This window comes from Podarcis liolepis, assembly GCF_965112155.1.
Source record: "Podarcis liolepis genome assembly, chromosome: Z".
NCBI lineage: Eukaryota > Metazoa > Chordata > Lepidosauria > Squamata > Lacertidae > Podarcis > Podarcis liolepis.
The window spans coordinates 46,780,394-46,794,881 of record NC_139570.1 but is presented as its reverse complement, the minus strand read 5'-3'; the positions used below and the strand labels follow the sequence as shown (position 1 = coordinate 46,794,881).

Here is a 14,488-nt window from a genome sequence, read left to right as displayed (position 1 = left end):
AGAGGCAGCCCCATGTATAATGTTTTGCAGTAATCTAAACTAGAGGTGACTAGAGCACAGATGACAGAAGTCAGGCTATCCCTGTCCACGCAGGGGCACAGCTGAGCCACCAGCTGAAGCTGATGGAAGCACTCTTTAAAATGGAGGTGGGTTATGGTGTGAATGGGAAGCGCAGAAAGGGAAGGAAAGGTCTGTTAGGACTTGGTGGTAGGAAGTACTGGTAGTTTAATAAATTTACCAACCTTTCTTGTTCTCTGTAGGGGAAAGAAGGCGTTATTGGCCCACTTGGGATTAGGGGTCCAACAGGAAGCCCTGTAAGTGTCTCTCTCCTGCTCATTCTGACTTGGGTTGTAAATACTGGAATAAGTGTGGGGGTTCTCTACATCAGTCGCTCCCAACTTTCAGGGAATATGCATTGCTGGGTTCAGTTTTGGTGGCACAACACTACCTTGGTTCGCTTCCTGATTCCCATTGGGCAGCAATGTTGAGCTCCAAGGGACTCCTTGAGACCCAGGTTTTAACACTGGGGGCTGACCCATTAGGGTGAATGAGACTGCCCTCCACCAATCCCCCTCATCACTTGTCCTTCTACTTGCAATCTGTCCAGGGGGCAGCATAATCAGTCTCCTCCTCGTCCTCCCTAGCCTCAGTGTTGCCCTTGTACAACTCAGCAGGGAGGAGGGTGGGGCCAAAAGTAGAATGAGTTGATTCTGCCTCACATTGGCTCCAGCTCCACCTGCTCTTGGTCACCCTGCCTTCTGCCCTACTGGACCCATTGGCCACCAGTCACCACTGGACTTAAAGCCCTTTTGCTGCATGTCCAACTTCCTGGTCTGCTTATCCTCTGCTTTGCACGGGCCTGCTCCTCCTCCAGATCCAACCCCCTGGGGACTCTGTGCCTTCTCCACTTTCAGGGTGGCTTCCCTGAGAACCTTAAACTGATGGCACATTTGCAAAGCTAAGCAGGGTACAGTATGGTTTCAAATTGGATGGGGGACCGCGTGTTGAGATTTCTGCATTGCAGGGGGTTGGACTAGATGATCCTTGGGATCCCTTCTAATTCTACGATTCCAAGTGCCACCATTGCCAACACTTTCAACTTGCAGTGAGTTCCTGTCACTCAGGATCAACGCAGATGTGGATACAGGAGATCCATGATTTAGATCTCCCTCACTATTGTTTTTTGGATTGGGATTGTGTCGTTGGGGGAGGGATGGGGATCGACCTTCCTCCCGCCCATGCAATTCTGCATCCCTCAGAGCTGTTATTTGCCGTACCTTGCAGGTGTAATACAGGGGGGAGGATTTGCCACCCCTGACACTGTAAGCTTTTGCTACTCAGATGAAATGTGGAGTGTGCCCACATGGCGCAAAATTTGTCTTTGACCCGCATGCTCAGATTTATTTATTTTTAAGCACCAGTATTCAGAACTGCAAATTTAAATGTATGCTCCTTCGTCTGCAGTAAACAATGTGCAGATTCTCCCTCTGTGCATAAAACCCGCGTGTAGAAAATGTCTTAAGGAGTAGAGAAAGCTAAGCTGGAACCGGATGCACTAATTTTCCCTATGCATGGAGCTTGACAAGTGGCACATTCATGTGTGAATCAGCCACAAAGCAGAGGCAAAGCGGCTGAATAGTCAAGCCACACTTGGCAGTCAGGCAACAGTTTACTGGGGAGTATAGCAGCACAATAAATAAAATAAATAATATATCTGAACACATGGATGTTTTGGATTTCAGTATGACATGCACATCTATGTGTTTTGTTCCATGTCCATATAGGGCCCCAAAGGAGACAAAGGCAGTCATGGTGAAATGGTGAGTCCTTTGCTCTATTAGTGCTATGTTCAGAACCAGGTAATTATAAACATTTGATGTGGCAGTTTCCAAGGTGGGGGGCAAATGGTGAACCTCTTCCCTCCTACCTGCTGGTCCTCCACAGCAGATTTCAGCCTCCTCCATAAGCTTTTGGCTATAAAAAAATAAGCCAGAAGGGAAATCATGGCTGTGTTGTGATAAATCTGTGAGGAGGAGCCTGAAGCTTTAACTTCCTTATTTTGTTAACCTTGGCTTGTTTGTTGTTGTTGTTTTCTTGTTACAAAGTTGTCCAGACATAAATCATAAAACATGACCTGACTAACAACAACAAAAAAGGGATTATTAGGGGGTAAAATACTAAACATATCATTCTACAGTGCATAATAATGAGGCTATTATAGTAAACCAGTAAAATGAATTCTTGAATAAATCAACTTGGGAAACACAGACTAGTAGGCGTGAGCTAATGAATAGTGCCTGCTTATCCACATCATATGACAATGTTTGCTGTAGGTATTTCTCGTCCATGTGTTGTTTCATTTGTTTCATTAAATAAAATCACACCATACAGTGTAAAAAATATTTTGTTTTTTCTCTCCCATTGCCACCTTCAGTTTTTGCAACAGCTTTTCTGTTAAGTCTCTTTGCCAGACTATATTATACTAGTGATCAATATTTATTAATTGCAAGATTCTCGTAAGTTCTGGCTATTACCCTTCTAGTTGCAGTTGATAAATATGTTATAAATTCCTTTACTTCTTAATTGGTCCATATCTGAAGTATGTAAATGAAGTAAAGCTAAATGCTAGGGTTGCTGGGATTGTCTGAGATATGGAGATAAAACTTCATTCCAAAATTGTTCCGTTTGTGGACATTCCCACTACATATGTTGCTATGTACCAAAATTTGGTATCCTTTGTAACATAACTATGAATTCTTCTGTTGTCTGGACAGGCAAACTGGGATTTGTTTAACCTAACTCTGGTTTGTCTGAAACAAGCCAACTTCAAATGTGGATTGTGAAACTGTCTTATCGCAATGTAAAGATTAACTGCAGTTTAGACATAGCACTAAACTATGGTTAAACTAAAACGGAAGCCACACTTAACAATGTGCTAATAGCTACTTCCTTTTGGTTCTTTCATATGAAAAGTTTGCAGTTTGGTGGCCATATAGAAACTTAACTTTACAACATCCCTAACGAAAACTGAAATAAACTGCAGAGGGTGAGAGGTAAAATTTCAGAGACTGAGGGGCAATAAAGCAGAGTTGCTTGCAGGCAGACTCAGTCAGTCTCTGTTAGTACACCTTAGTGAGCTCCCAGAGATCGGAGGAGTCGGTATGGCCAAGTGGCTGGTGTCATTTTAAGCAAACTTAAAGCTCGAAGCCATTAAACCCCAAGTGACTTTACATTTGTGTCTACTTGCTAGAACAGCAGGTGCCCATCCAAAGTCTAGTAACTCTTTTTCCATAGAGAGGTATGGATACTGTGTGTAATGCTAAATGTCAAAAAATTGGGGTGTGTTGACATTTACCAGCAATTCTTAAGATATCTGAAGCAAAAACAAAACACAAAACAGAAAAATACTGACAGTAAATCTTAAGGTCAGACAGGTACTCTGGTGCACGATCAGATTTCAAACATACAACCTTTTCTCACTTTTGCCAGTACATCTCAACCACCACCAAGCACCTTCCATGAATGACCCATATTCACACCCTCTTCCTTTCCTTTTTTGTGTTTCAGGGATTGCAGGGTCCTAAGGTGAGTATGGCAGAGCAATTCTAGCAAGATTGCTGCTTCCATCAAAACTATGCAAGCCTCTTTGAAGTAGAACAAGCAAACATGACATGTATCTACATTGTCTTCCTAGGGTTCCCCAGGACCTCAAGGACCCCCTGGACCTCCGGTATGTGTTTAGAAAATTGTCTATACTTCACTTTGTATTTCCCTATCACTGTGACCCGCTAAGAAGGTCAAACTGTATCTGGGCTGTAAAGACTGCAGGCATGCAGGTTCACGTGATTGAAAGCTCCTCCATAACAAAGAGAAATCCCTCCACTTTAAAAGGGGGGGGGGAATCTGGCATATCACGGACCCCGATTCTAGTCTTGCCTTCTCCCTGACATGCATAGAGAATTTGCATTTGAATAGTGGAGCATTCAGTCTGCACCCGCACTTTCTTGGAACCCAAATACTGTACCCAAAGCCTATATACCTCTCCCTATAGCAGCCTGCCAGTAGCAGAACTTCAGAAGAGAGTCTGTTCTCAATATTCCATCACTAGGAGAAGATCATCATCACCATCATTATTACTAGTATTAGTATATTTTATTTATATCCAGCCCATCTGGCTAAGTTTCCCTAGCCACCCTGGGTGGCTTTCAGCACAAAGAAATAGTAAAATGTCAAACATTACAAACTTCCTGATACAGGTCTAACTTCAGAGGTCTTCTAAAAGTTGTGTAGTTTTTTATCTCCTTGACATCTGATGGGAGGGTGTTCTACAGGGAGGGCACCACTACCGAGAAGGCCCTCTGTCTGGTTCCCTGTAACTTGACTTCTCACAGTGAGAGAACCGCCAAAAGAACCTTGGAGGATCTCAGTGTTTGGGCTAAACAATGGGGGTGGAGACGCTCCTTCAGATATACTGGGCCGAGGCTGTTCAGGACTTTAAAGGTCAGTACCGACACTTTGAATTGTGCTCGGAAGCATACTGGGAGCCAGTGAAGATCCTTTATATATGATGTGGTGTAACTCTGTGGTGGCACCCCATCTGTAGAATGCCCTCCTCTCGTAGGCATGGCTGGCACCAAGGTTATTTTGGAACCGGGCTAAATCTTACTGATCCAGTAATTTAAAGTTTTTGTTGAGTTGATTGTTGTTGCATTTACTCTGTTGCTTTAAGATGCCTGAGCGATCCCACCCACCATTGAACCCAATGAGTTTTGACTATAAGCAATTTTGGCTTTAGGCGCAATCCCCAGAAAGCAACCTCCTCATAAATCGTGTGCTTACTGTATAACCTGTGGGGGAAATGGATGCATAAGGAGTTATATGCTTGAAGCTAGAGAAAGAGCAAAGAGGATTGACATTTGGGGTCAGGGGGAATGGATGTCCCTCTACTGTGAACCCCCAATTCTCCCTTCTTGCATATACTTCTCCTGCCACAAAATGACTTAAAGAATTCGAAATTATATGAAACCACAAATAAGGGGTGTAAACAACAGGCATGTTATTGGGTGGTTGGGTGGTTGTGGGTGTAGAAGAAAATTGGATTGATTTGCAAAGCATACCTGAACTTCAAATCTGCAAATTCTTGCTGTAGAAATTGGGGGTGTTTTGGAAGTGGGTGTGTGCATATTGAATTGACCACAGAGAAAACAAATAAGTAGGTTGACCAGTCCCCATTTTCAGTGCATTAAATTATTTACTAAAAATGGTAATTAAGGGCAATTTCAAAAGGGACATGCTTGGCGCAAATGACACATCATTTTGTCTCTTAACTTTGTAGGGTCCCCCAGTAATGCTGGCTACATTGGTAAGTTCCGAAATCTCATTCTGCTTGTGATTTCGTGTGTTTTGGGACACCACTGAAAAAAATTGTATCGGCTGTTGGAAAACTATACATATGACTAGGTCACCAGATTTTTATTTTGTTTTAAAGTGTTGTCCTGTGTTGCAAACACCACCATCCCTTAGAGCAGAGATTAAAGAAATTTTTCAGCCAAAGGGCCACATTACCATCTGGGCAAACCACTTGAGGGCCACATGCCAGTAGTGGGTGAGGCTAGAGGCAAAAATGGACAGAACAATGAATGTAATTTTTACCTTTGTACAGTAGGTCTTAAATTCAGTTCTCAACATTTCCACAGCGATTTGTAAAAAGAAAATACTTAAAAATCCTCAGGAAAACTTGTCCGAATCTTAGTGCAAATTTCTCCAATAAAGGCATTTTTGCAAGCTGTTTGCCCCTAACACAATGCATTATTGCGTATTTTCACGAATATATTTCCTTCCATGTGTTGTAAACATTGTTTGAGGAACTGCATCAAAACATTTAGAGAAGTGTCAGTGTTGAAGGACAATGTGTGTACTGGGTCAGGAAATGCAGACTGGGCAGCTACTTATTAAAATGCAAATAAAATCAAATTATTTATCTCCCATCCCTAGCACCAGCTCAGTGCGTGAATGTGTGGGTTGTTATCAAGAGCACAGCATGCTGGAAAGGCAGGTTTGAACTGTGCCTCCCAAGCTTTAATCTCTGCGAAATCCAACAGACACAGCAATTGGCACTGAGAAACAGCAAGGGTAGCATGAATGGCCTGTACAGTTAGGCCCTTAATCCCAAATCTGAGGCGCCTCAGGAGGCAGAGCTAATTTCTGGTCCATCTTTCGCCTTCAACTCTACCATGTCTTCTTCCTCTGTTTCTCCCCAGCAGCAAGATGGGTTTGGTGCAGCTTTCCAAACAGTGATGAGTTCCAGCACTGTGTTCAAGTCTGAGGTATGTCATAGGAAGCTCATAAATCCTTTCAGAAATACCCGTTCGAACTTCTCCTGCACAGTCGCCATGGAAATGAGCAGGATATAAGGCATGGCTGAGGGCCCACACTGAGTAGAACTTAGTTGGATGCAATCTTTACTTGTTTGTTTGTTTTAGAAAATATATAAACAGCTTGTAAAAAAATAATAGATATCCTAGTGATGTACCAGTCCAACTATACATAAAATAATATAATCTCATTAAGATATAATACAAACTTGCAGGTAGGCTATTCAACAACAATTCTCCTAACCTTATAGAAAATATGGGCTCTCCTGTTAACTACTATAACTGCAAAACTCTGCCAGTCTGGGGGCTCATGTGAGTGGTTGTTGAGAACATCTGGAGGGCACCTGATTGGCAAAGGCTGATGTAGCCAAAACAGCTCTTTTGGAACTGTTAAAACAGTCTACCCACTTCTTGGCAGACCTGCCACCTGAACCCTCATACATTGCAGCTCCTCTGGTATTAGGAGTTTAAAAGGACCAGGGTTCCTCCACTCCTATCCTGTGTTCATCACACAGTTAACTATTTTTATCCCAGATAATGTTTGTAGCATAACATAATTCCTTACATTCAATTTTTTCCTCACAAAAGTCCATTTTCTTTGCACAGTCCTTCAAATACCTCCCTGTAATAATCTCTTTTTAGGCTAAACCTACTAGCAGCAATCCATCACTTGCTTAGGGGCCTTCCAGACTCGGTGGGGGCTTTTGTGGGTGTGTTCTGCAACATGTAATTTGCCCTTCTGGGTCTTCAACTGGTGGAACAGGATCCGCTAGTGGGTCAAGACCTGGCCCAAGGTGGGTTGCAACAGGAGCACAACCACCATGCAAATATATAGTGAAAAGATTAAGAGATGGGCCCCCAAATGCATGTTTGGCTTAAAAGTGGGTCCTGGATCTGAAAAGGTTGAGGGTATCTAATTTACATAATAACAGAGCATTAGTGGTAGATTTATACCGCTCTGTCCACAAATCATTCCACTTCATTAGGGACACCCTATAGTCCAGCCTTTCTCAACCTGTAGGCCCCCAGATGTTGTTGAACTGCAACTCCTATCACCCCTAGCTAGCAAGGCCAGAGCTCAGGGATGATGTGCGTTGTAGTCCAACAACATCTGGAGGCCCACAGGTTGAGAACCGCTGCCCTAAAGCAGCCACCAAACCCGGGAACATCAGTGGAATGAAAAGCCACAGGATTTCAGCAGGAAGCTATGGGACACGCTCAGATTGGAAACAAAGCAAATAATCTGTCCTAGAGTCTTTGATGCAAAAGTATCATGAATCAGTCATCATGAATGCACATCAAAGACGCCTGGAGAGGCCCTTACTTTCCCTTGCGTTCCTTTTCCCCACCCTCCTCTTCAGAGCTATCAACATTCAGACCTTCCAGTGATGGACCAGGGAGGGGAGATCTTTAAGACTCTGCACTACCTCAGCACCCTCATCCAGAGCATCAAGAGACCCCTTGGAACCAAGGAGAACCCTGCGCGCATCTGTAGAGATCTCATGAACTGTGAACAGAAGATGCAGGATGGTAGGTGTTAATCCACATGGCCAGCATCCACCACAGTGCATCACGGGGTGTGTGTGTGTGTGTGAGTGGGTGAGAGAGAGAGAGAGAGAGAGCACCTGCGCTTTGCATTTTGCATTGAAGGTTTTGTGAATGAAGACCCCATTCCACCCTCGTTCTTACATCAGGAAGCAAAGGTGTCGCAGGTAAATGGCTTTCACCTGCTGTATCTCTGGATGGCAGGCCCTTTCATTTGTACTGTTTCCAATGCCTGCTTTAAAGCAAAACAAAGTATTTAGGCATGTAATTACATGTAATAGGTGTAATTTTATTACATGCCTTTGTTTTTAAATCTGTTTCTATTCCTAGGTTTTTTGGTTTAAGTGGTGCATATGTCTTCCTAAAAAATAAATAATACTAAGTCCCTTCTCTCCTTCAGGAACGTACTGGATTGACCCAAATCTGGGCTGTTCTTCAGATAGTATTCAAGTCACCTGTAACTTCACCCAAGGGGGACAGACTTGCCTCAGCCCCATCACTGCCTCAAAGGTATGCTTGAGGCATCCGTGGGCCAAAAGTAGGTCTGGATACACGGGTGGATTGCTGTGCGGTTTGCAGCAAATTCATGGGCTCTCTCTGGCTCTTAATTGTGTAGCAGCAGGCAATATGCTTTTTTAGATTAGACTTTATTGCTGTTTTCTCTCTAATATTTTATACTATTTCATGTAAGTAGTTTAGAGACACGTTTGATTAAGCAGTTTGTAAGTATGTAAGTATTTTTGAAAAGAAATAAATAGGTAATGGTAGATACTAAACTTCTCATAACTATTAGTACTACTATTACTATTGTTATTACTATATTATTACGTTGTTGTTGCTGCTGCTGCTGCAGCATTATTAATCATTTTTGTCACAAAAGTGTCCCAAAGCAACATAAGAACCAAGCTTAAAAGCCAGAATAAATTAATATGCATTGCAGGGTGGGGCACTCTTTAGATGGCAACGTGAATTACTTAAAAAGATTACAAGCTAGCCCTGCTGTGCTTGGGGACCTTTCTACCCTGATGAGCAGAATCCCTGGACATCTGCCCCCAAGTCCACCCCTGATGGCACCACTAAGAAAATGTAAAGGTAAAGGACCCCTGACAGTTAAGTCCAGTTGCAGACGACTCTGGGGTTGCAGCGCTAGCGCTCATCTCGCTTTACAGGCCGAGGGAGCCGGCGTTTGTCCGCAGACAGTTTTTCTGGGTCATGTGGCCAGCATGACTAAGCCGCTTCTGGTGAACCAGAGCAGCGCATGGAAACGCTGTTTACCTTCCCGCCGGAGCGGTACCTATTTATCTACTTGCACTTTGACATGCTTTAGAACTGCTAGGTTGGCAGGAGCTGGGACTGAGCAACAGGAGCTCTCCCCGTTGCGGGGATATTCGAACCGCTGACCTTCTGATCAGCAAGCCCAAGAGGCTCTGTGGTTTAGACCACAGCGCCACAAGCCATGGAGTTGCATATGAAAGAGGTGCAAGCTCAGAAAGAGATGCAAGTACCAGAATTGAAAAGAAATTGCTGGATTGCACGTGTGTTAGGAGGCACCCTGCCCCTTGTTTTGAAACGTATGTGCAACACTTGCTGTTTCACACCTGGCTCAGGTTGGTAAACTTTGGAGTTCTAATGAAAAACATAGGTAGATCCTGCAGTGTCTGAGGTCCTGTGCCATTACATGCATAGACCAAGTACCCACCAGAAATGCAATACCAATAGCTAATCCACCAGATATTTAAAGAGGGTGTTGTGGCAGGACTATTGCATGTACAACCACCAGGATTATATATCAATTACTTTCAGAATGTTATATCTGCTTTTCAAGGCGGATAAAGACATCTGTGTTGACTCAGTCGGGATTCCCAAGCACATATGCACAGATTGCTTGTATGTGCGTGTGATCACAGCTTATTCGTTTGTGCTTTATGCCAGCTGCATGGCCAACTTCTCCCACGAGGCTTTGTGAGGCAGTCATCTCAGGCAGCAGGCTGGAGACAGCTGGAAGGAGCTACAGATCTGGGGGGCCCAGGAGCACACTGCTCACTGCCTCCTGCACTTGCTGCCTGCCGCTGCCTCCACCATGATTGCAGTCATGGGATTTCTGTCTATCACATGACGGTACATATTTTGACTCCACAGAGTGAGAAGTGACGGAGACAGGATGTTTGTGTTACTGTGTTCCGTGAAGTGGGACTATTGTCCTTTGTTCTTTTCCTCTTTGCTGTCTGATGCTAGAGAGAGAGGGAGGCACGTTGCAGTGCTTCAATGAGCTTGTGTTTATATGTAAATAAAGTAGATTAGCCAAAATGCTGAGTTGCTGAGGTCTGCTACACAAACTGCGAACACACTGCAGATCCCTAAGTGTGCTAATGTCTGTTGGCATTGGTCGCTGTGATGTTCAGGCTGAAGAAAGCTTTTGAAGCTCCTGAACGAACAACCAGGAGGGAGAGAACATGACAGTCGGGCATATGTCTCTACCAGGGTCCTACTCGAGTGTAGGACAAGCCACTGCCTTCTCCTCTCCTGCTACCTTTCCCCCAGGCCGTCTCTGCTCATCTCGGGCAGTGGAGGAGGAGGAGGTGAAAGCATCATTTTCTGTTTTGCTTCGTGGCAAAACATCTTGGGCTGGGCCTGCTTAGCCGTCACCTGCCAGGTGACCACCAGATGTTCTGGACTAGAATTCCTCTCAGCTGCAGCCAACACAGTTCGGAGTTGTAGTCCAAAACACCTTAGAAGGCACCCAACAAGCTGATTTTATGTGTGTTCTTGAGCTTGATGAGAATTCCAGCTCCTTCTTTGTTTCCTGGGGGATCAGGGCACCTTTCATGCTGTCAGAGGTCTTGGACATGTTGGATGAATGAAACCAAGCTGGAGTCCCAGTCTTCACTGCAACCTCCCATTCTCCCCTTGTTCCAGCTTGACTTTGACATCGGAAGAGTGCAGCTGAATTTCCTGCACCTCCTGAGCACCGAAGTCATCCAGAACATCACCATCCACTGCCTGAACACCTCCGTGTGGCAGGAAGGGCCATCAAGGAAAGCTGTGCATTTCAAGGCCTGGAATGGACAGATCTTTGAAGCTGGAGGGCAGTTCACGCCTGATGTAGTGGTGAACGACTGCAAGGTATGCAAAACCTTTCAAATTGCCAGTGAAGCACCACAAGAGGGCTAGAAAGAGGATCTGTAGCCAGAGGTGGGGAGGTGCTGATTTCGTCTCAACACTTTCCCCAGGAAAAACCACTTTTTACTGCTAAATTGGAACAGCACAAGAATGGGCCTTTTCTCCAGTTGCTCCCCATTTGTGGAATGCTTTCTCCAGGGAGGTTCGGCACCTTCATTATTCAACTTTAAGTGCTAGGCAAAAAAGTCCCTCTCCTATACCCTTTTAAATGAGTTGGGGGCAGGGGGTATTGGTTTGTGCTTTTGTTTTTATTATGCATTTTGTGTTTTCATCTTATATTTTTATGCTGCAAACTTCCCTGAGATCTTCAGATGAAAAGTGGTATACATAAATGTAATAAATAAAATAAACAAAATTCAGTTGGATTTTCTGTGGATTGACATTTGTTCTGAATCAGCAGTAATCAGTGGATTTCTCAAGGGAAAGCTGCAGGACGAAGCCGAAACCTATCAGACCCGCTGCTAGAAATCACAGGACAAATGGACCCACCTTTAACACTTTTTTGCTGCTTATTTTTAGGGGACCTTTCCTGTTTTGCAGCTTTACAGTCTGGTGCTACTTTGTCAGCCAGAGGGCTGGGTAGTTCTGCAAAGCAGCAGTGCCACCTGCTGCCATTTTGCATGAACTGAATGCTTCTCAAATGAGAATCTAAAGTAGGTTTGGGGGAACCTGTGACCCATCAGAGGTTAATTGGAATCCAACTAACTTCCAGAATCCCTAGGGCTTATGGGAGTTGTTGTCCAAGAATATCTGTAGGGTCGCAGGTGCTGCAAAGGCTAAAGTGGCCCGAGGCACGTGGTTTAGAGCTCTCACCCCACTTTATTTTTCATTAAAATACCTGGGTGGTGGGGATTCCAATTTTGATCAGATCAGTGGCATCAGGATTTGGGGAAAGAGTGTTCAACCCTTTCTTCCTGTGCTGTTTTCACCGTCTACATAATTTCATTGAAGTACTTATTAGCCTTGGTAGAGGAGGAATACAGGTGGGGGAAGGGAGATTTGGGTGGCACAGGAGAGGAGGGTTAAACCTTCCTTTCCCCAGTGCTGACACTGATCACAATACCATGTCAAGAGAGAACCAATGTGATATAATGGTTGCAGAGCTCTATCAGGACATGGGAAGATGCAGTTGAAATCCCTGCTCAGCCATAAAGCTTATTGGGCCAGCCACACACTCAGCCTAAACCTATTTCACAGGATTGTTGGGGGAGATAAAATGCAGGGTGGGTGGGTGAGCACAACCATGTACATCTGTGACCTCCTTGGCAAAAGATTGGCATAAAAATGTAGAGATTAGTGTCAGTGTTGTTTGGATTGCATCCAGCGTTAGTCCTACTCATTGAAAGTGATGAACATGATTTACATCAGTTCATTAATGTCAGTTGGTCTGAGTAGAACATTAGGTCCAGTCGTGGCCAACTCTGGGGTTGCGGTGCTCATCTCACTTTGCTGGCTGAGGGAGCCGGCGTACAGCTTCCAGGTCATGTGACCAGCATGACTAAGCCGCTTCTGGCGAACCAAAGCACAGAAACACCATTTACCTTCTCGCTGGAGCGATATCTATTTATCTACTTGCACTTTGACGTGCTTTCGAACTGCTAGGTTGGCAGGAGCAGGGACCGAGAAATGGGAGCTCACCCTGTCACAGGGATTTGAACTGCCGACCTTCAGATCAGCAAACCCTAGGCTCTGTGGTTTAACCCACAACACCACCCACGTCTCTTAGAACATAGTTGGATACACCCTATTATTACTATCCATTTCGGCCTTGGAGAAAGCCACCAAGGCTTCTAATAATCAATAATCTGTTCATTTGTACGCTACTTTCTACTTTTCTGGCTTGCGTGGGAAGGAAGGCACACCTTTCACATGTAGCTGATGATGTGCTATTGCTTGAAGAGGAGATGCAAGGGACTGTTGCACCTGGCATTGTTGTGAAAAGTTATCCTTTCTCTCTTCTCTCCCTGCCTCCTTCTTTGCATTTAGATTCAAGATGGACACTGGCACAGGACACTCTTTACCTTCCGGACACAAGACCTGCAACAGCTGCCAATTACCAACATCTACAACCTCCCGCCATCCGAGCCAGGGAAGCAGCACCTCCTCGAGGTTGGGCCCATGTGCTTCCTCTAAAAGGCAGCCTCTGTGGCACTTCAAGCTCATTCATTTTGGAGATGCTGTCTCTTTGAGCAGGGCCTGATGGCCGCCCCTGTACCTCTCTACCAGCCTTGAGAGCTAGGCCTTTAGCGTTTGGACTCTGCCAAGTCATAAGGAACCCTTGGCCCGTCAGACCGCTGCTCTCCAGGATGGGGAGAGGAGGAGAGTGCTGTGGCTTCAGCAAAGACACAACTTAATTAGTGGAGCTTCAGGTGCTGAAGCAGGAGGCCAGTTGACCTAAGCAGTTCCACGCCCAAAGATTCCCGCCCCCCTCCCTCGCCACACCTTCAGCCAAAGAAACTGTATGCAATATCTCACAGAGAAACCCAGATCATCCCGACAAGCCGCCACCATACTACCCAATGTGGCTGTCCAGAGACGTGATGCTAGCAGGCAGGGCTTTTTGAAAGGAGACAGGAAGGAGTCTGGGGGAGACAGCTTTGCAAACTTGTATTTGTCTGCTTGTTGTTCCGGAACAGGAAGCATTCTTACGTGCAATATTAGAGAGAGAGAGAAAGAGAGAGAAAGAAGAAGAAAATGATATATCTAGATATATATTTTATTTAAGGCAAAAATAAAAATAAAAGCAAGCAAGATCCTTCTTCCCTTTGGGAAAAGAAACAGCCCTTTTAAAGTGACTTGAGAAGGGAAGGCAGGAAAGAGAAGAGATTGGTGCTAAATAGGAAAAAGAGAAAGAGAGAGGGATGGGTTTGTTAAATTTGATTCTACCTCTCACTGTGAAATACCTGGTGCTCTTTAATTTTTTAAAAAGAAGTGTGTTTTATATATATGACTAAAACTATTTAAGGTTCTAAGAGGTGCTACTACAGTGTCTCCTCACAGGCCCCTCCAGACCCTCAGCATTGGGGCATTCCCTTGGGAATGAAGAGCAGGAGCAACACAGGGCAGGGAAGAGGGGGGGGTCTTTGTGACCATCAGCACAACAATGGCAAATAATCTTTTTTAACTTAAAGGTGCATTAAATATTCTACAGGGGTTTTGTATGTTCTTTGAAATCCAGGATTCGTTAACCAGTCATTTGTCATGGATGTGTTTTAAAATAAAAGTGTAACTTTAGAGGGTGGTTTTTCAGAGCAAGAACTGAGCTCATGAAAAACACATTTCTCTGCTTATAGATATATGTATGAGTGTGTGCCTGTGCGTGTGTGCATACATGAGTGTGTGCGTGTGTTTGTGTGTGTGTGTGTTCCTGTACAACTGTTACTCACCAA

At 44.5% G+C, this 14,488-nt stretch overlaps 1 protein-coding gene across 8 annotated transcripts in view; it reads left to right on the top strand.

Annotated features, from left to right (window-relative positions):
- COL27A1 (collagen type XXVII alpha 1 chain) overlaps positions 1-13,773 on the top strand; it is a 252,548-nt gene extending 238,775 nt beyond the window's left edge. For 5 of the 8 annotated variants that reach the window (XM_083485690.1, XM_083485691.1, XM_083485688.1 and 2 more), the window contains 10 exons: positions 261-314; positions 1,785-1,820; positions 3,568-3,585; positions 3,695-3,730; positions 5,336-5,362; positions 6,261-6,326; positions 7,736-7,904; positions 8,320-8,429; positions 10,836-11,042; positions 13,086-13,773. In XM_083485690.1, the coding sequence (XP_083341816.1) occupies positions 261-314; positions 1,785-1,820; positions 3,568-3,585; positions 3,695-3,730; positions 5,336-5,362; positions 6,261-6,326; positions 7,736-7,904; positions 8,320-8,429; positions 10,836-11,042; positions 13,086-13,232 (870 nt within the window). In that variant the 3' untranslated portion in view covers positions 13,233-13,773. Of the gene's footprint in view, positions 1-260; positions 315-1,784; positions 1,841-3,567; positions 3,586-3,694; positions 3,731-5,335; positions 5,363-6,260; positions 6,327-7,735; positions 7,905-8,319; positions 8,430-10,835; positions 11,043-13,085 lie in introns of all 8 variants that reach the window. The other 3 variants (XM_083485689.1, XR_014521564.1, XR_014521565.1) reach the window with 3 other exon arrangements.
- Positions 13,774-14,488: the final 715 nt, after the last annotated feature.